Source organism: Prorops nasuta, unplaced genomic scaffold, assembly GCF_024137725.1.
Source record: "Prorops nasuta isolate Cenicafe-Biocafe unplaced genomic scaffold, Cenicafe_Pnas_1.2 PNAS00021, whole genome shotgun sequence".
Taxonomy (NCBI): Eukaryota; Metazoa; Arthropoda; class Insecta; order Hymenoptera; family Bethylidae; genus Prorops; species Prorops nasuta.
Window position 1 is genome coordinate 796,880 of NW_027116818.1, and position 23,847 is coordinate 820,726.

General features: G+C 35.6%; 5 protein-coding genes across 17 annotated transcripts in view; 1 reads left to right on the top strand and 4 right to left on the bottom strand.

Annotated features, from left to right (window-relative positions):
• Positions 1-75: 75 nt before the first annotated feature.
• On the bottom strand, positions 76-1,871 carry LOC136781123 (dynein regulatory complex protein 10). The gene is made up of 8 exons (XM_066739857.1): positions 1,828-1,871; positions 1,575-1,743; positions 1,376-1,508; positions 1,221-1,285; positions 936-1,146; positions 732-867; positions 276-641; positions 76-154 (listed from the first exon to the last, which is right to left on the bottom strand). The coding sequence occupies exons 1-8, from the start codon at positions 1,869-1,871 to the stop codon at positions 76-78; spliced, it is 1,203 nt and encodes a 400-aa protein (XP_066595954.1).
• LOC136781149 (uncharacterized) lies at positions 507-5,051 on the bottom strand. 5 transcript variants are annotated; one of them, XM_066739912.1, is made up of 9 exons: positions 4,203-5,051; positions 3,967-4,126; positions 3,563-3,908; positions 3,027-3,483; positions 2,636-2,934; positions 1,961-2,571; positions 1,832-1,878; positions 732-1,743; positions 524-641 (listed from the first exon to the last, which is right to left on the bottom strand). In XM_066739912.1, the coding sequence occupies exons 1-6, from the start codon at positions 4,524-4,526 to the stop codon at positions 2,355-2,357; spliced, it is 1,803 nt and encodes a 600-aa protein (XP_066596009.1). In that variant the 5' UTR covers positions 4,527-5,051; the 3' UTR covers positions 524-641; positions 732-1,743; positions 1,832-1,878; positions 1,961-2,354. The 5 variants fall into 5 exon arrangements, with proteins under 5 accessions (XP_066596007.1, XP_066596009.1, XP_066596008.1 ...); XM_066739911.1 differs by having other exon boundaries at positions 1,832-2,571; XM_066739910.1 differs by having other exon boundaries at positions 507-641; positions 727-2,571.
• Positions 5,052-5,186: 135 nt separating this feature from the next.
• Pcl (polycomb protein Pcl) lies at positions 5,187-13,632 on the bottom strand. 3 transcript variants are annotated; one of them, XM_066739907.1, is made up of 10 exons: positions 13,321-13,632; positions 12,359-12,502; positions 12,052-12,252; positions 11,786-11,977; positions 11,516-11,688; positions 11,242-11,437; positions 10,887-11,128; positions 10,584-10,775; positions 10,240-10,456; positions 5,187-10,151 (listed from the first exon to the last, which is right to left on the bottom strand). In XM_066739907.1, the coding sequence occupies exons 2-10, from the start codon at positions 12,488-12,490 to the stop codon at positions 9,231-9,233; spliced, it is 2,466 nt and encodes an 821-aa protein (XP_066596004.1). In that variant the 5' UTR covers positions 12,491-12,502; positions 13,321-13,632; the 3' UTR covers positions 5,187-9,230. The 3 variants fall into 3 exon arrangements, with proteins under 3 accessions (XP_066596004.1, XP_066596003.1, XP_066596005.1); XM_066739906.1 differs by having other exon boundaries at positions 10,240-10,462; XM_066739908.1 differs by lacking the exon at positions 10,584-10,775 and having other exon boundaries at positions 10,240-10,462.
• Positions 13,633-14,643: 1,011 nt separating this feature from the next.
• Positions 14,644-15,680, bottom strand: LOC136780862 (leucine-rich repeat-containing protein 57). Its single transcript, XM_066739423.1, has one exon. The coding sequence runs from the start codon at positions 15,673-15,675 to the stop codon at positions 14,959-14,961; it is 717 nt and encodes a 238-aa protein (XP_066595520.1). The 5' UTR covers positions 15,676-15,680; the 3' UTR covers positions 14,644-14,958.
• Positions 15,681-16,453: 773 nt separating this feature from the next.
• LOC136780859 (guanine nucleotide-releasing factor 2-like) overlaps positions 16,454-23,847 on the top strand; it is a 40,865-nt gene continuing 33,471 nt past the window's right edge. For 3 of the 7 annotated variants that reach the window (XM_066739409.1, XM_066739411.1, XM_066739412.1), the window contains exons 1-2: positions 21,068-22,942; positions 23,306-23,590. In XM_066739409.1, the coding sequence (XP_066595506.1) occupies positions 23,404-23,590 (187 nt within the window). In that variant the 5' untranslated portion in view covers positions 21,068-22,942; positions 23,306-23,403. Of the gene's footprint in view, positions 16,637-17,416; positions 17,833-18,020; positions 18,329-18,426; positions 19,027-21,067; positions 22,943-23,305; positions 23,591-23,847 lie in introns of those variants that run through there. The other 4 variants (XM_066739414.1, XM_066739415.1, XM_066739416.1 and 1 more) reach the window with 4 other exon arrangements.

Sequence of the window (23,847 nt, forward strand, 5' to 3'; positions counted from 1 at the left end):
GGTATTAATATATAATGAAGAATGCTATATTCTTTTCTATAATAAAAGTAAGATATCTTACAGAACCAAATCTAATTAAACTTTTATATCGCGCGTGCAGTTGTCTAGATCGCATTCAGTTTTACGTTGCAACGTAGTTAAAGATTCAAAAGCTCTCGTTTAAGTGAAACCTCTTATCAAGAACCCATCAATTTTTCCTTCGTATTGATACATAGGTTTGATTGTAAGAGCTCGACAAATAATTTATTCGACAACAGAAGCCTCACTTATTTTACTTTGTAGCACCAGCTAGAAAAACATCTTCTCTCTCCGTCTCGATGCCTGTCGTGTATTGGAACATTTTCAGGTGATAATATAAGTCTTTCAAGGATGCCGCCTCTTTCTCATTGTCCTCATAAATTTGCAATAATTCATTCAGCATTTCCTGTCGTTCACCAATGTCCGTATCAAATTTTTTTATCAAAGTTAATAATTCAATCTCCAGCTTTTTCCTTCCGACACGTTGAGATTTTTCCATTCGTTCGTTTGCTTCCTTTATGCTATCCAATTCCGCTTTAGCATTGGTAACGCCCAAGCGTAAATCATTCTGCCTTATTTCCGATGATTTGTGCAGTGAATGTTGTTTCCACTCGAATTTCATGCTAGAAGCAAAAGAGAAACAAGAGTTATTTATTTTTTTTTTCACAAAAATGATAAATTTTGCATAATTATTAGTTCTTATCCTACATTACATTATGTCTTTTATGGTATCGCGACATCTTTTGTTTATCCCTTGAATCGTTAGCATATCCCTTCTGGATTCAAATATCCAGTCCCTCATAGACTCTTTATGAGCGGTTTTCTGATCTTCCAATTTCTTCTTTAGCTCTAAAATAATTTTACGAATATCGATTTAGCAGCCACTGCTTTTTAAGTTTCAGGATCAAACGCTTTACTTTTTATATCAGTGTTCGCCTCTTTGTTAATTAATAAGAGTTTTTGATATTTCAACTCTTCGGCTCTTATTTCTTCCGGTTTCGTACACATTCGAGATATAACATGTTCGAAGAAAGATTTCATTTGCTTCAAGAACAGGAACACTGGAGCAGAAAAATTTTCACGATGCTCTCGTGATATTTCTCGAATTGCCGAATAACTTTTCAAGGTCTGGAGAGAAAAAGGAGAGGAATCTTGCAAATCTCTTATTTTGAAGCACTGTTAGTATTCGCACAAATTGTTACTTTTAATGCCTCGAAAACTCCATGATCAATTTCGCTTATGGTAATGTAAGATTCGTTATTTTTGCCTGGTATCGAAGAAAAGAATGAGAAAAAAATTAATAGCAGAGCTTTTTAAAATCTTTAACAAAATCCTCTTTAAAGGGAGGGTTATTTACAAGATTCCACAGTGTCTTCAGATGAGGCAGCTTCCTTTAAAATTGAGAATGTACCGCTGCGAATCAATAGCATTTGATGTTCGTTCAAAATTCTTGATAATTTGCTATCATTGATAATTAATGGTACTGTAGCCTATGAAAATAATTTGTTTATTATTAGCTGACATAAAGCAAAAATTTCTATATGAAAGATAATTACTGCAAATTCAAGATTCTTAATTGTTCGTTCAAAAACATTAATTATCGATTCAATTATTCTGGTTCTTTCATTTGCTGGCAGTTCACAAGAAAATTCAGGCCTGCTAATCACAGATGAAGTTCTTCGCTCCAGAGAAAATATAGGCTCTTGAAACTCTTCAGGTTTACATCTGTTATTTATATTTTTTGTTTCCCATGAAAATTCGCATCTTAATTTCAAGTAATTGCGGAATTTGTTTGTAATCGCTACTTACATACATTTATCAAAATTTCGTCGAAGTTTCTTGTTCGACGTCATCTTTCAGCTTAAATGAATTAACAAAAAGTAGGTAGATACACAGGTGTGTGTGTATGCAATACACACATACAAAATTGAAAATCACTTACATTTTTTCAGATAGTGTATAGAATAAAGACAATAATCATTTGATAGGTTAAAGTTCAACTAGAAAAATGATTTCTTAAGAAAGGAGAATTAAAATATTGATAGCATATTCGCAAGAAAGTAGAGAAGCTTTATGTAAAAATGCCATGATCTTAACTACGATTTTTAATGAATATGTAATAAACTGTTAACCCTTTCCACTCCAATGTCGAGTGTCACTCGACACTGAGGAATAAAAACAAAAACAGCCTTGGAGAGCCTTGGAGTGGAAAGGGTTAAACATTACGTAACAACTTAGTTTACAGCTCATACACATAGCAGTCATTTTATAAAATAAGTGGAGTCCGCTGTATTCCGCTGTTTTTTTTCTCTTTATACGTCATCTATTATATACATTCAATAGCATCTATAATGGTTACTCGAAGTCCGACAGTTTTTAGTGTATTTTGGGTATTTTGGACTACACTTTGAACAAGAACCAGAAAGTTTACCATTGAAAGTATTTTTTCGGGCGATCAATCTTGAATTGGCTCGTTCGAAATACCAATTACTATTTTTATCAATATTGTAACTGTCTGTATATTTATATCTATACCTCTCACGTGCATTAGATCTAATTAAAGAGTTGAATTAATATTGAAGAGTAACTAAATTCCATGACTAATTAATTATATTACCTTCGAAATTGCCACTCCCCTTGAATTACTTCCTTTGAGTTATACTTTGGTATAATCTTAGTTACTTTTTCATTTTTCTTTTGTTTCTCTCTGCTTTTATTTTCCTTCCTATTGTTTGCCCCATTAAATATTTTCTTACTTGTTTTATATTGAGAAAATTCATTATCCAATTTTATGTCCTTAGGTAAAAGATTTCCTCTTTTTACAGTATTGTGATCATTTTTATTTATATCATACAAATGTCGGTTATTTTTCGACCCTTTATCTGTAATCTTTGGTAGTTTGTATTTTATTTCCAGCTGTACATAAATATTCTTAATAAATAATCATATTAAGGATATTTTAAGTATTTTGTTTCTTTTTACTGTGTGACAAAAGCAGAATCACTTACATTGAATGATACCTTTTCTTTCACCTTATTCTCCATTTCATTGACAATTTTGTTTTCTAATGTCAAATTCTCCTGAAACGACTGTTTAGAGCTATTCTTACACAGGTTTGTAAGAATAATATTTTCATTTAAAAATTTATTGCTGCCTTCCTTCTGAGTACATGGTACAATCTTATTTTCCCAAATTTTAACATTCTCTTTTTTTAAGCACAAGCCTTCAGGTTGGGGGTTAGTAAGTTTGTAATCCTTCTCCAATGCTTTGCAAAACTTTGGAAACAAGCTCAAAGCTTCAGAAACCTGTACATCTTTTAAATTATGAAGAGTTTTGTAAAGGTTACTTTTAGTGTAATCTAATTTATGTCTTGTAGCTTTAAAATTCTCAAATAGGCTCTTTGATAATTCCAAGAGCACAGACTGAAAAGTGTATTGTAATTCATTACTTGCCACCTGGAAATATCTGAAATGATATTAATCAATTAACTGATGAAAAAAAGATTACTTTATATTCCTTCATTCTTATTTCTTTTTGAACTAACTTGATGTCACTGAATTTGTAAATATTTTCCTTATCCATAATAAGTTCAGTGATACTTTTATGAAATTCAGTTAAACATACAATATTATTCTGCAATAAATCTATCTCCAGCTTGAAGGAATCATTAATAGTCAAACTGTTATTAAATATTCTTAACAATTCAAGAAGGACAAGTTTGGTCCGTTGAAGTTCCTCATTATTTTTAAAAAAATATTCGTAATTATTAATTTTGTAGAGGTTTAAATTTGGAGAAAAATGATTTATATTTGTGTACATTTGTTTTTGAGCAATAAGAGTTTCCAGCACTTTCAAATTATTTTCATTGATTTGATTTAGAATTTCTTCCACTGAAAATAAAGCATTTATTATAATAATTGAATAATTTGATAAAACAACTTTACTCACGCTTAGCAACTTCCTTCGCACAATACAGAGGTTTTGCATCAGGAAGTTGCTGGTTCTTTCCAACATTTGTGTATGTAAACGATAATGATAACAGCAATGCTACCAGTAATACAAATATAAGAAAGCCTAATACTAAAATTACATTAAACTTAATTCCATACTGGAAAAATAATTATCAATAAATAACATGTGATTTGATCAATGAAATATAAATACATTAAAGTAAATAAAAATACCTTTGTGAAATCATCCCTTGGTTGATAAATTTGCAAAAGGCCACATATTTGGTTTTCATTAGAATTAAGCTCATGGATTTTGATAGATGGTCCAAACTCTTCTGCATCACTTTCAGTTATTACAGATATATCAGATTCTTCAGAACTTGGCAATGTTAACAAATTAATACTGTCATTCAAAAGAGGGCTGTCATGCTTGTCATGTGAGTTGCTTTCATTTTCTAAAATTTCATCAGTTTGACTTAATAATACGTCATTGTTCGATTTTGAGACCAATATCCAATCCTGACTATTGTCCAACGAATATGTTACAATATTTTCCATTTTTCTGTATTATTACAAATATTTATTATATGAGATCAGGGGATGGCAGCAGGCAGAGTGTCGAGGGGAGTAAAGTAAACATTGAGTATAGCATCCTTCGTCTTCGATGCATTTAGGAACCGTGTTATAAAGCCCTCCCCCCTCAACTGTCGATAGGACCGCCGCAGTCCTCCACCTCGACTCGACTTGACTAGGCTAAATACTACAATATATGTTACGTAAACTGTAGTATTGAAACTCTAATCGAGGTGGAGGAACGACTACTCAAGCCAGGGCCAGGGACTGGCAGGAGTGGCAGGGACTCAGCTTTCAGTCAGTCATGAGGAGTTAGCACTTACTTGACTTACTAACGTCTGACAGACGTCAGACAGTTGACCCAGTTGACAGTGTTGACGGTGTTGAGACATTTACTTTTCGACTGCCGTCGAGTGCTTGTCACTGAACTTTAGATTTTTTGTGGTGAAGTTTTTCATTAGGCATGGATATCCTTAAAATTATTGACTCTGAAAATGAGCAATAAACAACTATTCTAATTGATGAAATAATGTCTGGTTAAAACTATCACAGAAATAAATATTCAGTTACAGTAAAACTTGATAATTTAAAAAGAATGAATCTTTTCAAAATATTTTATAATTAGATAGGAGAACGAAATAAAGATTCTTGAGGTCTACACGTATCGTTTATTATTTTCTCTTTACAACAGCAATTCCCCGATCGTCAGTGAACGATCGAATTTTTCGTTACTGTTCTTTTGTACGTGGATCTCTGCATGCGCGTCGATTCGCTATGAAACAATGAAGTCCAAGTATGAAAATGAAGAGTGAGGACAATTTATGCATCAGTCTCTTTATACAAGCTGAGTAAAACAACAATGAACACGGGAAGCACGTCCACGCAACGAGCAGCTTCTGCAGAAATGGTTTTCTTTACGAAATACAAAATTAACGCCTGTTCACTGTAAATCAGCGAAGCTTTAAATATATCATCACTTTTCCAATATGTGTTACTTGCTATGTATGCGAGTCTTCTGGGTATGCATGTGTAAAGAAAACATTTCTCTATTGCCAAATACTGTACGAAGGCAGCAAATTACTCATTGCGAACGAAGCTTTAAAAAAAAACTTAATCTATTAACATTGGTCTTAAGTAAAATAGTTGTATATTTATAAAACATAAGATAGGATCGTTGAAGATGTTCTTCGCATAATCGATAAATCATAAATGAGCCTACAAGTGCGGCTGGCGTTATAATGTACAGACAATCCTCAACTAGCTTCACAAATGAAACTGGAAATATGTAAACGCTAGCAAGCGACGCGAGATCTTCGGGGGCAGGGCATTTATCACACTGTAATTTTGGCGGACAGTAGCATAGTCCGTTATAACTAATAATTAATTGTCCTAATTAACCTCGCGATAAAATTTCGATCGAGTGTCATGAGACACCCTCAAAAGATCGACCTCGCACGAACCATTCAAATTACAAGTACGCAGCATACATACACACACGCTTTCACGCTTAACATTTTTCACTATCTTCTTACAAACATTTATACTCGAAAATGAACATCTCGCTTTGATAGTTTTCCAAGAGCTAAGCTAAAACTGATTTGTGTTCTATTAATGTTATTCGAAGAAAGAATTGTGTTATCATTCAGAGTCGATTGATATCTAATTTTATAAGATTCAATTAAGCACCCTTCATACCAAACTAAATGGAATAACGTAGCATATAGCTATTAATTTTCATTCTTGTCGTACCATCTATTTCAATGAAACACTCATTTCTTTAAATAAACAATCAATGTAACATTGATAAATTGGAAAATTAAAGGATGAAACAAGCTGCGTTTGCGTAAGAGAAGTAGAAACGGTTGTGATCATGTACAAAGCTCATAAATGAACTAAAGTCAAACACAATCGTGAAATATTTTTCAGTTTTTTTAGATCTATAAAATCGGAAACTCATTGATGCATTGGATATCGATCGCACCGACAAGTAGGAGTACCGTTTTTAAAGCCACTCTGATTTTTAAATAATATAATTAAATATGTATATCACATACTCTCGAAACGATTCACAATAATTTCACGAAGGATTTTGCACTGTACATGGAATGACGCTAATTATTTCTTTGTGTCCTTACGTTGCACAATCGTCCTTTATCGCAATTCGCTCAAACCCTGGTGGGAGATAGTGCTTAAATAGAAAAACATCTTATAAATTTGACGGATAGAACACACTTTTCTCTCATTTTTCGAGACAAACATTTCTATAAAATTAACATTTTGTTATTCGCTTATCATCAGTCACACAGTCAATAATTATTTAAGTGAAAATGACGTCAAAAATCGAGACTAAAAGTAAAAAGAGTAAGCTTTAACGTTATTTGTAATATAGTAATAAAAGAAATATTTCCTCCTTCTTTTACGTTTATTCCTTACAACGCTGTAAGAAATGAATCTATCAACAACTAGGAATAAAAAAAAAATGATGAGGTTACTCACTTACTCTTACTTTTAGACTACGAACCTTGTAATTTGGCCAATGCACTTAACGACATAAAATAGATTGGATTGAATTGCTTAAAAGTTCCAGAATCAATCGAACGGACATACCACCACTGGTCGCTCATAGTACAAACATGCATATATTATACAGATATACGTATTCTGACATACCTAAAGATTATTCGTACATTTTAAAATAAGGATAAACGGTATAGATGGTATAGAGGAAATATTATATACATTTTATACTGGCAGTATTCTGATTTCCTTTTCGTAATTTCGCTTGTACACACGGTTTAAGTAATGCTGATTCCGTATGACCTATTTTAACTCTTCAATTGTCTTTTACTCTCGTCCTCTAATACCATTTATTAAATTATATTCGACTATTGAACTTGAAAAAGCTCGACAATCTGTTACTCGGTTTCGTACAAATCTTTCAAATACTCGTTATTTTTACAAATATTGGTGCAATTTCTTTAACGTAATGACATATGAAAACGTTATTTGAAGAAATTAGCATACATTCAACCTGTGCATCCAAGCGGAGTAGAAAATTACTTCTCGTGAAATTGAACATGTACTATATGAGTCGACGCATTTACATGTGAAGATATAAGATGGTGCAAAGATTATTTTCTTACTTCTAATTAAAAATCGTCAAGCATTCCTATTACTTTCCTGAATAAAAATAAAATTTTTATCATGCTCGTATTGTAGATCAAATCCTTCATGTACACAGTCTAATTTACACTATGTAATACTTTTTATCCAAATTCATAATTGATAAATTACATAAAATTAATAAATAAAAATCATTTTTTACTAAGCTCTTAACATTGCAAAGATTATTAATCGATTTTTTTCAGTGTAATAATTGATGAAAGACTTTTAAAATTTTCATTCTTGAATCATGCAAGTTTTATATAGATCTATTCAAATAATAACATTAAAAATTTTGATCATTTTTAACTTAATACTTTTGTATTATTTTCGACATAAAAAATGTGCATTTATTTACTTCAATACTACCACATTTATAACTTATGCATGGAACCTTCATCTATAGTTTGTATTAAAATGTCGCCTCATTTAAGCTTCGTTTAGTACTGAGCAATGATATGCCTGCATTTTCATTATCTTAGAGTCACATATAAAAAGTGATTCTTCATTTACTTAATTTTCCGAATTCGAGCAACAATATTAAAATTTCGACAGTTTTACACATTAATCCAATGGGAACACTAGATCCTTTATATTCATAGCTTTCTACATGCAAATAAAACATTTATCAAATCGATAATGCCTCGTCTATTTTGCGTCGTTTGATATTGTCATACTGGAAGAATGAAATTTATTCCAAGAAAATGAAATTGCAGAATTTCAAAGATTACCTCTAGAATAGTATTAAAAAATAATCTTTACGGGAAGTCTGCTTTCTTTGAATCTATATTACCCGTCATTAGCACTCGGTAGTAAGATAGTCCAGTTGATGAGTACACGTCGTATATTCTTTGCTTTGCTCTAATCAATTATGCATAATAAAATTTGAGCATATCCAATGTATGTATACTTTATGCAAAATACAGACAATTTTGTAATCCTTGGCTGACGCTCACTGAATTTTTGCAAAACTACTATACTACAATATTTACAATAGATGAACGTAGTAATTCAATTGTTTTTGCAAACGCGTGTGCAGGTAAATTTTGTAACAAAGACGAGGAAGATGTTGCAGCGGTAAATATGTATATAGTATTGACAGAGCTCAATACCTTGTTTGTTTTTTAGTGGACGGTGTCATTTGACTGAAAGTGTACTGGTTACTCGAATATCATTCTTTCCGCATTTTACCAGGCTTTACACGATAAAAAACTTTAAAGGTGATCCAAAAACCAAATCAAATTCATTGACCAGCAATGATACTTTTTTGCGTGTATGGAGCTTTACCTGCGCTAGCACTTTAAGTTAAGTCCACAAAAACATTCGAACATCGTGCATCGACTAATACGTACAGAGTTAGGTAAACTTATATTATACCTAAATAATGGCAGTGCACGTAACATAAATCGTATTTTTCTCTTACGCCTTACGTCCTTCATATCGAACATTGCGTCTACAGTGGAGTGCTTTTGCATCGATGGCAAATCTTTACCTTACACAGTGCTCGTATTTTAAGCCGATCTATCGTTAAGTATTGGGCCCGTCCCATTCGATAAGACACTGCGACTGACCATCCGATCCTATTCTCTTCGCTTTGATCGTAAAATTTTCACCTGCGGCGATCCTATTGGCAGCTCCGAAGTAAATGTTAACAGAAGACTTGAGGTCATCTAAGGATATGTCAGGTGCATTTTGCTTAACGGGCGAGCACTTTGGCGAAGAAGGTACACTACCTTTCTTCTGTAACTGTAGATCAGGTGCAGATGTCTTATCATTATTCTGTCGTTGCCTCAGTCTTCTTCCATTCAATGCATAATCCACGCAATTTCCAATCTGACTGGCAGCACTACTCGATGCACCGTTAAACGAACTTCTCAGATTTCTGACAATCTCACTTTTAACTTCGCTATTTCGCGCGGGTAAAATGGCTGCTGTTTTGCTAGCGGTATGCTGATATTGCTGCTGTTGGGAAGGTCTTCCTCGCCTATGCTGCCGTCTACGCTTTACTTGACCATTCCTGTCTATAATGATATCCTTTTCCGACAATTGACGTTTGGCAGGACGTACGATGGGTGGCTGTGATATAACCGGTGTTAATGGAAGAGGTAGCGTAATTGGACATTGATTGTATGGTAACGGAGTGCTAGAACTTCCTTGGACTCCGTTAGCAGGTGTTCCCAATAAATCGTTGAGATTCCTAAATGGGTTATTTTTGCCTTCGAAGTCCTTCGGTGGCGGAATAAAAGAATCGAGCGTCCCCCTTGAACTAGTTTCATCACCGCTCGTATCAGCTGGCGTCGAGGGCGGCAAAGGATGCGTTAAATCCACAGAACTTGGAACCGACAGCTCAGACATGCCCGAAGTCGTTGCCGGAGGAGTTGGTGGTCCAGAAACCGAAGTTGGTGGCGTTGGCGGTAAATCAGAAGCCTCCGAGCTTCGAGACTTACTCTATAAGATAAACGATTAATGGAAATTCTAGTTTTTATCCCATTGTTATTATTATAATTACTGTTAATATTTAAGAAAATATTTTTACCTTAGCAATTGCATTTTTTAATAGTTTCCTGGCTTTCCTATACCTAGCTTCCCTAACACCCTGTGATTTTCCTAAAGTACTTTCACCAACCCCCTTTTCTCTCTTTTTATGTTTACGTAACATTCTCTCACGAGAACTACCCAATGCCATCAAACGTCTTCTTCTTTGCAGACTTAGCTTCGGAAATGGGAATGATTTCTTGACAAAACCACCACCGCTGTAACTATAAAGCGACAGTGAATAAATTTGTCTTTATAACTTTTTTTGAAAAACTATTTAAACCGAACTGCAGATTTACGTCTTCAATTTAATTTTATGTAAATAAACATTTTAAATTGATTTACCGTTCTCTTAAAGATTGAGTAGATTGACTGGGAGGACTTGGACTTAGACAAGAGCTTTGTTCTAGTTCTGAAGTTTGATATATTGTCCCTTTCATAACTACATCCGATGGATTTATTGTTATTTCCACATTTACAGAAGGACTTTCTTTCAAAGCATTCAATTGTCTTGTACTTTCTGGTAAACATACGGGTCTAAAACAATTGAAAATAACACTCGTTTAAAAACTGAACTATTTTGAACGACCGTTTTGTAAAAATGCTATTTACATTGTATCTTTAAATATTTTTTCTTAATTAACTTACCCTGTAGGTGGAGAAAGATATTGCAGTCTTTTATTAGCACCCCAGCAGCGACGTAACACAGAATCATCTATGACACCAGTGGCTGGTAAACTCACAATGGGGCAAGGAGGAGGTAGCCTAACCCTAAGACCCCATATAGTTGTACGTTTCTTAATTTCTCTACCGCACTTAAATCGATTTCTATTGTTTGTCAATATTGCCAATATGGACTCCCTTCGTATTTGAGTGCTGACATCCCTAATCTAGAAGCATAACTTATTGTCAATATTGCTTTTATTTGTGAAACATAGTAATATAAAAGATTGTAGAACACGAAAATTAAAACAAAATTTTAAACAATCGACGTTATTCTTACCCTAGGTGGTAGCTGTAATGTATTCCAATTATCATTGGCATATGGTACAATAACAGTATCCAAATCATAATACTTCTTAGCATTATAAACAGTTAGATTGTATAGCATCAGGTGTACTAAGTCCACCCACTTTAATTCTAAACGCCGGACAAATTCTTTTCCATAATTGCACATTGAACAAACAAATACGTAAAACCTGTTAAGTGATGATGATATATATTTAAAACCTTTCCAATCATTAAAACATATACTGAAAAATTTTTGAAAAACTAACCTGTCACCACTATATAAGGGATGAGTCAGACAGCTAACACATTTTTCATGAAACCATTGTTTACATCTTGCACATTGTAGCATTTGCGTATACCACTCACCATTGAGGCCACAATAACAGTAAATCTGTTCTGCGTTGACTCTATGATGTGCATCCCAGCTTAACATATCAGGCTAAAATAAAAAGTTTTATGCAAATATTTAATTAAATTTAAATTGATAAATATAAATTTCTATGTTAAGATATATTGGAAATAAGACTAATACTAACATCATATGGTAACTTTGTTGTATCATCTGGTGGAGGTTGTGGTTGATCTCTACCACTGCAAACTTTCCTAATATTTGCTTTTACCATAGAATTCTTTGGCTCTCCAAGCTCACGAGTCCTTGGCTGACTATCAGTACAGCGTTTGCATATCCAATTTGCCTCAGGTGTAGAATCTTCTTTTGATACTTGTGGCTATTGAGTAAAATTGATATAATTAAAATGTTATTAAAAATATTAAAAGCAGTAAAGATATACTGATATTCTACCTGATGACAAAGTTGATGATAACCACGGCCACATTTGTCACAGACAATAATTTCATTATCAGTCTTAGGCTGAGATTTTTTACATAGCACACACATTACATCTGACTCTGGCATTGACAATTTTGTCAACTCTTTGACTGATGACCAAGAGGAGGTGTTGTCCAAAAATTTGACAAGACACCTATCTCTTGCCAAGTCCACCTAAAAGATGATACAATTTAATAATAATTGTAACAATACCTAATAGATGAAACACTTATTCCCCAAACCCTAATAGCATATTAAATAAATAAAATTGTATTATTACCTCCACAACAGTTCCAAGATAGAATTTTCCATCTTTATGTTGAAGAAGAACATCATCGCCATGAGAGAACCCAAGTTTCTGTTCTCTTGTGGTACTGTCCGGTGCTGCTAGACTTTCTTCAGGCTCCGACATTTTTGTTTATTTCTACAAATAATAGCATTAATAAGTTGAATTGAAATGTCAAACAACTTCCTAAGTTAAAATGGATGAGCGTTAACATATTTTACAAGAATGTTTATTTATTACATTAAACATTTTGATGTCATTTCTCAAAAATGAAGCATACTAATTTGTAACAGCAACACTTAATGCTTTCTACAAAATATCTCAAAGAAAACTGAAACAACACAACATCCACACACAATGTTCCTTGAGCAGATATATACTACGTATATACAAAAAATTGAAACAGACCCTGCAAACTATGCAGGTAAAATGGACCATCCGCGATTTCCTTTCGACAACATTACATCCTTCGATATGCATAAATCGCTAAGTTTATCGAAAAACTGAACTGCAAAGGTATAAAAAAGCTTGATCATATGATCGAGAAATTATTAAAACCCACCAAGCACCATTAAAATGAGCGAAGAGTGTTTTGCGGGAAAATTTTAGGAGCCAGTGAAGGACATCAGATCATCCTAATTTTGTGAGGATAGTTAATCAGGAGAATTGATAGATGAGGAGAGAGATGATCAAATGGAAAATTGACGATAGTGCTGATAATTTTGACGAATCGTTGAGAACAGTAGGTGGAGAAGAGAAAAGGAGAAAAAGAAACAGAGAGAGGAAAGGAGAGAGAGAGAGAGGGAGAGAGAGAGAAAGAAAGAGAAACAGAGTGTATCAACCCCCTATGTTCCTCGATAGTACCGGGTGATACACCGGGTGGTATGAGAGGCGAAGGAGAAATAGAAAATAGAAATTAGTTTCCTTTACGCCGCAGAGAGTAATGTACATCGTACCTCAGCGGAAGCCTTAAAATCAAGCGGAAATATCGGGCATGATTTCCCGAGTGCCGTCAGCCATTTACAAGCATGGGGGCCCCGCCAGGGTCGGTCGTTCGGTCGCCCTGAGACACGACAAATCTCACGGGCGGCAAATTTTCTTTCTCCCTCAACAGGGACGACAAACTCCAGCCGAAATAAGCCGGCCAGACCTAGCGGACGATCCCCGGCCACCTTTCTCACCCACCCACAACTTCACCACCGGCTCTCACACACGCTCATCTCCGCCGTCAACTCGATGCACTTTCATTGTGTCCCTTGGAAATTCGAATGTCCACCGTCCGCCATGTTCAAAGAAACACTTGCTTGCCTACTACGCGAGTCAAATCTACTACCGTATTGCCAGGGTTATATACACGCAGTTACGTATCAAATGCATTTTTGCACCCTTCCTTCTTACTGTTAACTTATCGTTTACTTATAAATATAACTACTGGTATATCTTTCTTTCAGTCGATTCACTCAAGTTACATATTTTAATCGTTGTTGCTTCTTTTGTTTCATGGATATTTTTAGGATATATTGTTATAAAGGAATTGTTTATATACATATAAATATAAGGTATACATTTCTGTGAAAGGTTGCAATCGTTTAAGTGTAATTTAAAATAATTCGAATTTAGTAATGTTTCTTGTAAATATTTTAAAGAGTCTAACTAATAAATGATAATATGGTCTGGGTTAGGAAAATAAAATGGTCGGCCTTGGCCGTCAGTCAGATCTCCTATGGAGGTGTAGACATAATATAAACAATTAACGAGACACCTTTAAAAGCTTTTCAGGCTATTGAGTAATTAACATTTTTGACAGAATTGATTTAAAGTATCTGTATTTTTAAGATTTCAGCTCAAATTTTAAAGTTAAATATATAGATATTAGAGTAGTACATCTCGTCTGCCGAATATTTTTTTTAATAAAAAAGTTATACATAGATAATTCTGTTCTAATAATCCAGGATCTTTTCATAGTTTGTCAGTCTTTAAAAAGAAATAGCAGATTAAAATAAATGAAAAATGCATGAACAATAATTACAATCCTTTTTCCTTTGAAGTTATGATGATATTACTCAGTTTTTATTTCAGTGGTATATGGGACATTATTAGGCGTGCGAAAAACTGTCATTTTTACGTAAAATTAGCCCTTGCTGGATTTAAAAAATATTGCATATAAATAATGAAAAAAAAAATTATCGCTAATGGAAAACAAACAGGAAATTACGAAATTTGCATATAATAAATATATAATTTATTATATAATATAATATAATAAAGAATTACTGAATTATTAAATACATATTTGCAGAATACATTTGATAAGGAGTAATTGTACATTGTTCAAAATGTATAATATAAAATCGACGGTAAACTAAGCTTGTTTCAATTATGCTTATTAATACTTGTACAACATAGCTTTGATTAACTTTTCAATTTATTTTTGTACACCCATACATACAAGAACACTGTATCATTAAGTGCTAATTAATAGACTTGATTGTTAAAAATTATGAAGTATCAAGCATAAATTGAAGTAACTCGAAGTGCATGTCCAGCAGGTAAACAACATGTTTTGCAATGAATGAAAAAAAAAATTGAATTTGTTAGAACATTTTTTTCTTTACAGCCGTGTAACGTTCCATATAACAATCATAACCATCTAAATCAGCAAACTCTTTCATTCCAAAAAGGTTCCCTTCAAGCGCTAGCACAGAAATTTTTGAATCTTTAAGAATTTGCGTGGGTATTGCGTTTAGTTGGAGACAATTTTCTTCCAGTCGTAGCGTCTTCAAACGAGGACATTCTGCGATTGCATCAGATATCGTTGATATTTGATTTTGGTTAAGATTTAGTTCAGTTACATTTAACGCCGAGGCTTCTGCTGGAATGGCTACGAGCCGATTTTTGCTAAGGTCTAAAATGCTCAAATGTTTCAAGCCACAAAGCATGAGAGGAAATTCGGAGATTTCGTTGTCTGACAGGTTGATCTGCTTCAGATTCGACAAGTACGACAACGAACATGGCAGTCGTTTTATCATGTTCGAACTTAAATTCAAAATTTCTAATTTTTCAAGATGGCCGAGAGATTCTGGTAATGCCATTAGTTTATTGTGACTTATATTGAGCTGTTTTAACACTGTAAAATCCTTAATAGAATCCGGAATATTTACAAATTTATTTTCCGAGATATCCAATGTACGTAACACTGGTGCCAAAGAGTGTAAATTCGCTGGAAATTCATCGAGTTTCCTTAATGTCAAATTTAACGTACCAGTTTTTTTCGCTGTTTCATAATGTTGCTTCAGTCCAGAATTCCCCATTTTTCTTTGGTATTTACTTATTTATCAATTAGTTATTGATATATAAATAACGCTAAACTTGCGTTCTAATCAGATACGATAAATTCTTAAAAGAAATCTCTCAAAAGAACTTAATGAGTAGCAGAGAGAGAGAGAGAGAGAGAGAGAGAAAAATAAAGAGAGGTACACAAAATATATTTGCTGTTATTTATAATGATTAATTATAACAAGTCCTTTGTAAAATTTTCTGTTGATTCTACAAACTTTTATACAGCTTTTACAAAGAATCTAAGCTTATTAATACAATTTCAAATATTGTACTAAATTATTTGACTGTTGACAGGTACAACAATGATTAGTCTGATATTTGCGCTGCTGAAGGCTTATCGATAGATGGAAAATGTTATTTTTGGTACAGACTGTACTTCACATACGTATGTGTTTACAAATGACTTTTATGAATGGCTGTACTTGAGGAGGCTGGGTTGTTCAATCGCAACACCACCACCACCACCACCACCACCTTGGTCTCCAATTTTCGTTTGATCGCTATTTTCCAGCTTCTGGGCAGCCTACGACGGAGTAACCGTAAAAGCACACTATTCTTGATATCACGTGTCCTGGAAATACTGGTCCTGAAGAAGATAGCTAGTCTACGGCACCGGGTGCCAACAGATAAAACTGAAATAAAATGTCACGCGATTGACAGGCTGGCTGCCATATTGTCAATGAGAGGATGAAGTTGTCGGTCAGGCTGGGAGATGGCAGGGCAGATCGCTGAAAATCAAAAGATGGCCGACAAACCAAAAGATGTAGCGGTGTACTTTTGGTTTACATTGGAGTGAAAACACCGCGGAGTGAATGGTGTGTGCATGGTTCGTGATGCCATTGCTCGTGAAAATGGTGAGATAGTGTTGTGGTTCTTAATCGTGGTATAAACGGGCAGAAATGGCCTCCACGCTAAAGTCGGATAAACAAGGAGGTAAGTGGCTACTCGAGGTGACTGACGTTGGGAGTAAGCTAGTAATACTTGAGGGTATGCTGTATCCTCCCTCGCACCCTCCTCTCATCCCTTGTTTTTCCTCTATTAAACACTTGCTTCCTCCACGTTCACCAAGCCACTAAAAAGCCGGTATTATCATCCAAACCGCCGGTCTCATCCTTTCTCCCTTGCTTTTTTTCAACTCTTAAACAAATTGTTCTTTTGAAACACCGGACGCGAAACGTCAAAAGCATATGCATCATGCGCTTTCTGACAAAGCGAGCATGCCTTAACCCTTTTTAGCCCTGACATCCAGAACTGTAACGAGTGTTCAACCACTCGTGAAACTTTTTTCACACATTCATATTTCCATGACTATCTTTACAAACACGTTCTCGAAAACATCGAGCGCAAAAATAGCTCAAACCGGATTGACACCATTTGACCAAGATCCTTTAAAACTGGAATTTAAAGTTTCATTGACTTATACGCATTGATGTAATACAACTGACAAACAATATGAATGATGTAAAAAACAAGAGATCCATCAGTGAGAAGTGATTGTTCTGTAATAAGAAATGATAAGGAGGAAGAGAAAAATTCATGTGATACATGAATCCCAAGCTTGGTAAACTTAAAAATGATGAGAAAAAATCACTAAACAAATGTAAATAGAAGAATTCGAGCATTATTACAAAAAATGATATTTTTCTGTGAGAAAACGCGGGTAACGAAGATGAAAGTAAACGTGCAATGTTGCCAATTTTCGTTTCTTCGCAGATTCCTTCAAATCCAAGGCTGTGTCTGGCTGTGTCATACCTTTGGCTTCGATGTGTGTGTGTGTGTGCCTTTTCAAAAAGGAACGGAACGGAATGGGGCGTTTCGCGGCAAAATCCGGTAGTGGTAATAATACCCGGCAGCCTGCAGAGTGTGTCAATAAACTGTGCACGCGTTATTATAATCAAGTAAACGCAATTGAAGCAGCTGCTCGTAGCACGGGTTTTCTAGCTTGAATTCGCACCCTTGGAACAACGCCTACCTTACGGAGCTATAGCAATGAGTACTATATATTGTCCAGCCAATTGTACCATCAACTTTTTTCTTCTACCACCTTGTTCTCTCTTGCTGACAACACCTCTCATCGTTAGTATATCAAGAGATCGATTCTGTCCGGATCAACAAATTTCTTCATAATTGTATTAAGAATAATTATTCAACAGTCACACTTCACTCGATTATTCTGACTAATTTTTTAAACGACGATAACAGTCTTCTCTTTCTATTATTACATTTGTTTACTCGTTATGCTTTCTAATAAAATGGGGGAAGTGTGTCAGGTGTATTTACAGTTTTCTGATTCTATTCTGATAAACGTCAGTAACAGGTGTACCTTATCAGAGTTCGCATTTGCGTGCTTTGATCTGACCTCGAAGAGACAAAACGCTGGAGTGAGAAATATATTGAAGTAAACTCGGTTTGATCAATTTGCCGTATAACCAGCACCAATCAGACAGTACCCCGCATCATCTGTCCCGAGTAATTGTGTTTAATTCGACTTGATTTGTTGGTGACTGAAATCATAGCACGAAGAAGGTTTCTCTTCGTTAAAATAAAATCCGACTGTGGCCATTGGTGAGGTTAGGGTGAGTAATACCAGCGACCTCGAGAGATGCAGCGAGCAGAAACAAGGAAGTAATTTGTGCAAAGATAAACAAATTTTGATAAAACATTATTATAGTGATTATTAACCAAACATAACGATTATTTAAACCCAAATCTCGTTGTTACAGCTAAAGGAAGTGATAGTCCTTGGAATATCGATTAAGCACATACTGCAACTGGGTTGAAGGATAATTTCTAACACCCTGGCTGATCTACTGGAATAAGTTATAAGGAAGAAGAGTTCAAAGCATTCGGTAAATAAAATCAATGATGAAAGTTGGAGCAAACTTTAAAGCTCTGTTAGCAGTTTGTTGCTTTTAGCAAATTTGCAAAAACTGCCTAATTAGTCTTCCACGAGGAAAGCGATTCTAAGCCATACAACCAAACTGAGGGGGGGGGGGGGGCGCTGCGTTCGATAAACGTCTTGATAAATATTCATGTCGAGCGAATTCATAGCATTCGTTTTCCTATAGCATAAAATAATTATGCTATCTCATCAATGGAATTTAACAGTATCGCGAGGATATATAGCTGAAGAGATTCTGTACTGCCACAGAATGAAAATGAAATGCAATTTCTGAAGTGGATCAAGTGGCTGCTGGTAGAAATTATGGTACGATGTGCTAGATCCTCTGCATAACAGCGGTCCATTAAAAAGAATCTCGTTATCGAAGGGAGAATGTTCGCGAGAGGATTATTGAATTTTCCAGCGATCAATGAGGGTGTCGGTAAGTAAAAAAAGACCTTCATCATCCACATACGAATTTCTTATACCAGAAAATTTATAGAGGCAGGGATTCGTAGGTCGATGAAAATTTGAAATTCAATTAACAAATTGATAATAATTAACCTTTAATCTCTGCCATATAGAATACTCTCTCTCCCTCTCTCTCTTTCTTGCGTCAAAGAGATGATGAATTAAATCGCATTGGATCGAAGGTATTTGGAAGACGAGAGGACTTGAATAATGAACTTCCAATCTCTAATTAGAATATGTTCTCTCATTGGAGTTAAAGCTTGTTAAAGTTGCATTTAATCGAGAATGGATTTGAATCAGCCTGAAATAAGTTTTACGTTGGAAGGATGCTTTAAGCCCTTTCATTTTATAGACGACCTCTGATTACGCTATATGAAATACGAGCGAGATCGAACTATATTAGCGTATCCCCTTCGTATTGCTGCTATTGTGTCTATTGTGCCTGGCTTCTTTCTACTAAGCACCCATTCAGAACTCTCGGTATTATTACCGAGAATGAAATGAATATCGCTATAAAAACGCTCGTTAAAATAAACTTTCTATAAGATGCTATAATTTCTACCAGCCAGTATTTTATTTACACACTGGAATGGTCCAACATTGAAAATGTAAACTGGAAAATGAGAAATATTTATACCAGAGCTTTGAAGAAATACACCGGTGCAATTACTCGATGCTAGAATTTATAACATGAATTATGAATGGCTCGGTATTAAGGGAAGTTTTTTTTATCTCGCCAGTAATAATGGCGTGGAATTGTGGGAAAGACTGTTGTAGCCGAGGGTAAATAAAGCAATTTTCTGCCATTGGTCAGAGACGTTATTGTTGCAGGAATTAATTTAGATTTGTGTGCAAGCTGTGTGTGTGACGTCGGAGATCGTCGATACAACGTATTGTGTGCCAGTTGAAGCTTTCTTTGAGAAAGCAAGACGTCAAATGGCCAATGAAGCTGTTCTATATCCACTGAATTATTGCTGCAAACGTTAAATAGTGATTTGTCTTTATACTTTTGACACAATCGATTATAATTATTCGATCATAAGTGTCTATAAGGCTTGAAATAATATCTATTAAAGAAAAAACGTTGCAATATTGCTCTTTATTAATGTACCCTTCAACGGCACGTTCTTATTTGATCAATGACCCTCTCGTAGCTTTCCCGAACGTAACAGCTTGGCCCATGTTGGTCCACGATAGGATTTCGTTATTTGATTTTTCATTAGTTGCATTCGTTTTGGCATTCACCCAACTGATTAATTCGATCCCACGTGCCCATCGAGCAACCGTGCCCCACCAATGTTTGCACAAAACTTTTCCATCGAATCGCAAACACTTGGTTTTTGTACTACGTGCACTGCACGGGCTCATAATAAAACGCTTGTCGTATTTTTTCCAGCATACACATCATTCCTCTTAATCTTTCATAAAGAAGAAAACAAAGTTCTGCATACAGGAAAATATCAAAATCAGTATACATATTACAATAAAATAAATTATAAACTACTCGAATCAAGCACGTTTAAGATTAAATTAATAAACTGTTTATTATTGTTTCAGAAAAAAAAAATCATTACTTTAACAAAAGCTTAAAAATTCTTTCACCAGTAAGAAAAGAGATAAGGTTTTTCTCAATCCAAATATGTGTGGAAATGTTAGAGAATTATAAGGTTTATTGGAAGATGTGTAAAGAAGAGACTAAGCCTGACTTTAAAATAGGAGCAAATGAGAAGGAAAGATTCAAAGTGACGAAGACGAAGATTGCGCAACAGAAATGACAATGACAGTGGGGAGAAAAGTAGTCGGATATAGAGTTGGCATACTGCGCAAATAAATATATTCTGTCGTTGGTTGGATCAATGACGATAGACGTCGTGTTAGGGTTAGGCGCAAAAGTTCTTTTTGAGCCCCTTCTACCACGAAAATACTCTCACACCAACTCTCCTTCTGACCCGTTAAAATAGACAAGACTTGTATTACCTACCGGGCGATCCTGCGCTGCCCGGTCCACGACAGTCCACCTCCGATTCGCGAGCGAGTTACTGCCATCTCACTCCACATTGTCTACAATTCCATCGAATCTGCCTTTTACTCCTGCGTTGCTATCTCGATTCAACTTTACTCAACTTCATCACCGCTTATTCTTCGTTAAAGCGTTCTGCCACCAACGAGAACAAACAGAGTGGAAGCTGCGTACGATTGCAATGAGAGTGACCAGTGAATTTTTAACATTCGCGCGAAGCAGTGAGAAACTTTTCGGAAAGGAAGATTAGGAAAGGGAGATAATGGAAGTTGGCCAGGATGACTTTCTTTGAGCTGCGAGCACGAGCCGGTTCCACTAATTAATTATGCAACTGGAAGCGCGCGGGGACCGTGAATAGTCGATTCGTTCCGCGTGTGCAGACTGGTCAGTCGCGTTTCTTCCAAAAAGAATTAATTTCCACCGAATCGCCTAACATAGCGGACACTTCCATATGAAAATCCAAAGTGCTCTGCACTTGGTTTATCGTTGAAGGCTTTTTCCTGTTTTTTGTTCTTTCTTTTTCTTTAACGGGAACAAAATATTATCTTTGCCAGCGGGGCTTGTTTGAGAATTACTGGATGTTACTCGGCGATCTGGAAGAACGGAGTGGTACATATATACTGCGTAATGTACGACCAAGGCTCGATTGGTTAACAGATCACATGGCAGTTACAGCGGTTGCATCGAGCAGATAGATTATTTCGTGATAGTGACAGTGTTTTGAAGAAATTTGCTCGCAGTGGTTGCGCCTCTGGTTTACCAGAAACGCGATAAGCGACGCTGAAACAATAAAAGGTGCTCCGAGGAATATATTCCAGAGTATATAATTTTCTCCTTTGGTATATTCATCGAGAATTGGCAATCGTTGATAAATTTCAGTTTAACGACTCGCGCGTTAAGGATCGTGTAAGCTGTTTTACGACGATCGAAATGGGAAAAGAAGAATTTTCCGTGTAGGCTATAAATTCGTGCGAGACGGTAATGGTCCATCCAGGTCCAAAAATAACGAAGCCGGTTCATCCAAGATGGAGGCTGTCGCGAAACTGGGTCGCAAGTTCATCGCTGTTAATAATTGTTGTTTTTATGGGGAGATTTCAATCTCGCGTTGGATTTTCGCGGAACGGTTGGTCACGTGATCGTTCGTCGATCGAAAGCTGGATCGCTAGATCGGTGCTGGAAAGTTAGCTTTGGAAGAATTGAATGGGAATGTTTTATACGAGAGTTCTCTGTATTGAACTTGAAAATCGGCCTCACGTTTTTCGAGTTTTCCTTCGAATGGATATAAAAGCGTGCGAAAAAGTTCGATAATCCGCACGGTGATTAAGCTGGGTAAAAAAAGTAGCTCGTGCTTTATGCTCGGTGTACCGTGCAACGAGTTTCCGAAGGTGTTCTCGCTCCAGTAATCGTGGATCGTTTACCGTGCAAGTAAACGTTCAACCTCAAGAAGCCCCAAACTTGGGATATATTCTCCCGCCTCTGATAAATATAATCGTTCGAGCGAATCCTCATTAACGCCGTAGTCATTTAATCCACCCTCGCTTATCGACCAAACTTTGTCGAGGAATCTTTCAAGCTTAACTTATTTAATCGTGTTGCAAAGTGGATCTCGTACCCATGTGGCAAAGAGGCGTTAAAAACATTCCAGAAATGTTCCAATAACGTGGCAGGAACGTTCCTGACACCAACCGTGCTACGCTTCGGAGTCTAACGATTTTTGGACACTGGTATATAGTATCGCGAGAGTTTGATCCGATTACGATCTATGATCGATGCGGTAAATAAAGGGGGAACCACGGAAAGCTGAAGGATTATGAGCGTAGAAATCGGTGAGGGAATAGAGTCGCGTGAAAATAGACACACCCCCACGGTAAGTATACTCTTCTATATAGGAGTAATCGAGACCACCTGAAATTCGCACAGAGTCTATACTTGCAGTATATTTAGCAATCCTTTCAACAGTTCCAGGCGATTTCTATTTTGCCACTTGGCCAATAGGCCAAAACTCACCGAGAAAAGACAAATAAATAGTACAGCTAATACACCTTTCTCCATTCTAAAGCTATTACGAAATTTCTCTCAGCTTACATTTCCCTCGTAGTATCACAGCTCTCTTTCGTTCGATTCTCTGCCAAATACTTAATTATTATTCCAATTTAAACGCGTTTAATCGAAGCGTTTCTTGTTTGGTTATTGATAGGAATCTCTTACTGTTGTTATCATTACTGTTAAGGTGTAAAGTGGAGGTGGAAAGAAAAAACATGAAATAAATTGTACCGAAGGATGAAGAAACGACTGTGAAGCGGTACTTGGTGTCAGTGAAAAGATAAAATGCCACAGTACGACGACTCGTTTCTCGACTCGCCGATCTTTCGACGCCGTGCTCGTAGTTACGTGCTGCAGAATCGATCCGTGCCCAAGTCCAAGACTTTTCAGTTCTCCACCACCCCTTTATTGCTGGCCGTAACAAATCACGCCAGGACACTTTCCGGATCCATATCCACATGCAGTTTGAAAGGTAACTTGAAGGAACTACTTGAAATACAATGTAAAAGATAGAAAAATGCAAATTAAACTTTATCGAGGCACACTGTAACGTATAACAATGGTAGATAAATACATAATTATAAATGTACCCTCTTAAACAGCAAATTTGGTCCTTTCAATGTTTCAATCGACCAATCTCAAAAGTTACATACATCTTAGCGATTAAAGCAGAATAAAACTTTTCTGGAGAAAGCTTCGGTTTCTTAAGGTCTTCGATGAAGTGAGACA

Excerpts from the sequence above, each read along its gene's own strand:
- LOC136781123 (XM_066739857.1), bottom strand. The coding sequence starts at position 1,871 with ATGACGTCGAACAAGAAACTTCGACGAAATTTTGATAAATGTAT. Across the intron at positions 1,509-1,574 it reads TTAAGAATCTTGAATTTGCA|GCTACAGTACCATTAATTAT; the intron begins GTAATTATCTTT and ends TTATTTTCATAG. Across the intron at positions 155-275 it reads TTTCTAGCTGGTGCTACAAA|AGCTTTTGAATCTTTAACTA; the intron begins GTAAAATAAGTG and ends CACTTAAACGAG.
- LOC136781149 (XM_066739910.1), bottom strand. The coding sequence starts at position 4,526 with ATGGAAAATATTGTAACATATTCGTTGGACAATAGTCAGGATTGGATA. Across the intron at positions 4,127-4,202 it reads CAAGGGATGATTTCACAAAG|TATGGAATTAAGTTTAATGT; the intron begins GTATTTTTATTT and ends TTATTTTTCCAG. Across the intron at positions 2,935-3,026 it reads AAGAAAAGGTATCATTCAAT|CTGGAAATAAAATACAAACT; the intron begins GTAAGTGATTCT and ends ATTTATGTACAG.
- Pcl (XM_066739906.1), bottom strand. The coding sequence starts at position 12,490 with ATGTCGGAGCCTGAAGAAAGTCTAGCAGCACCGGACAGTACCACAAGA. Across the intron at positions 11,978-12,051 it reads ATCATCAACTTTGTCATCAG|CCACAAGTATCAAAAGAAGA; the intron begins GTAGAATATCAG and ends TTTACTCAATAG. Across the intron at positions 10,463-10,583 it reads ACTCAATCTTTAAGAGAACG|TTACAGCGGTGGTGGTTTTG; the intron begins GTAAATCAATTT and ends GTCGCTTTATAG.
- LOC136780862 (XM_066739423.1), bottom strand. The coding sequence starts at position 15,675 with ATGGGGAATTCTGGACTGAAGCAACATTATGAAACAGCGAAAAAAACT.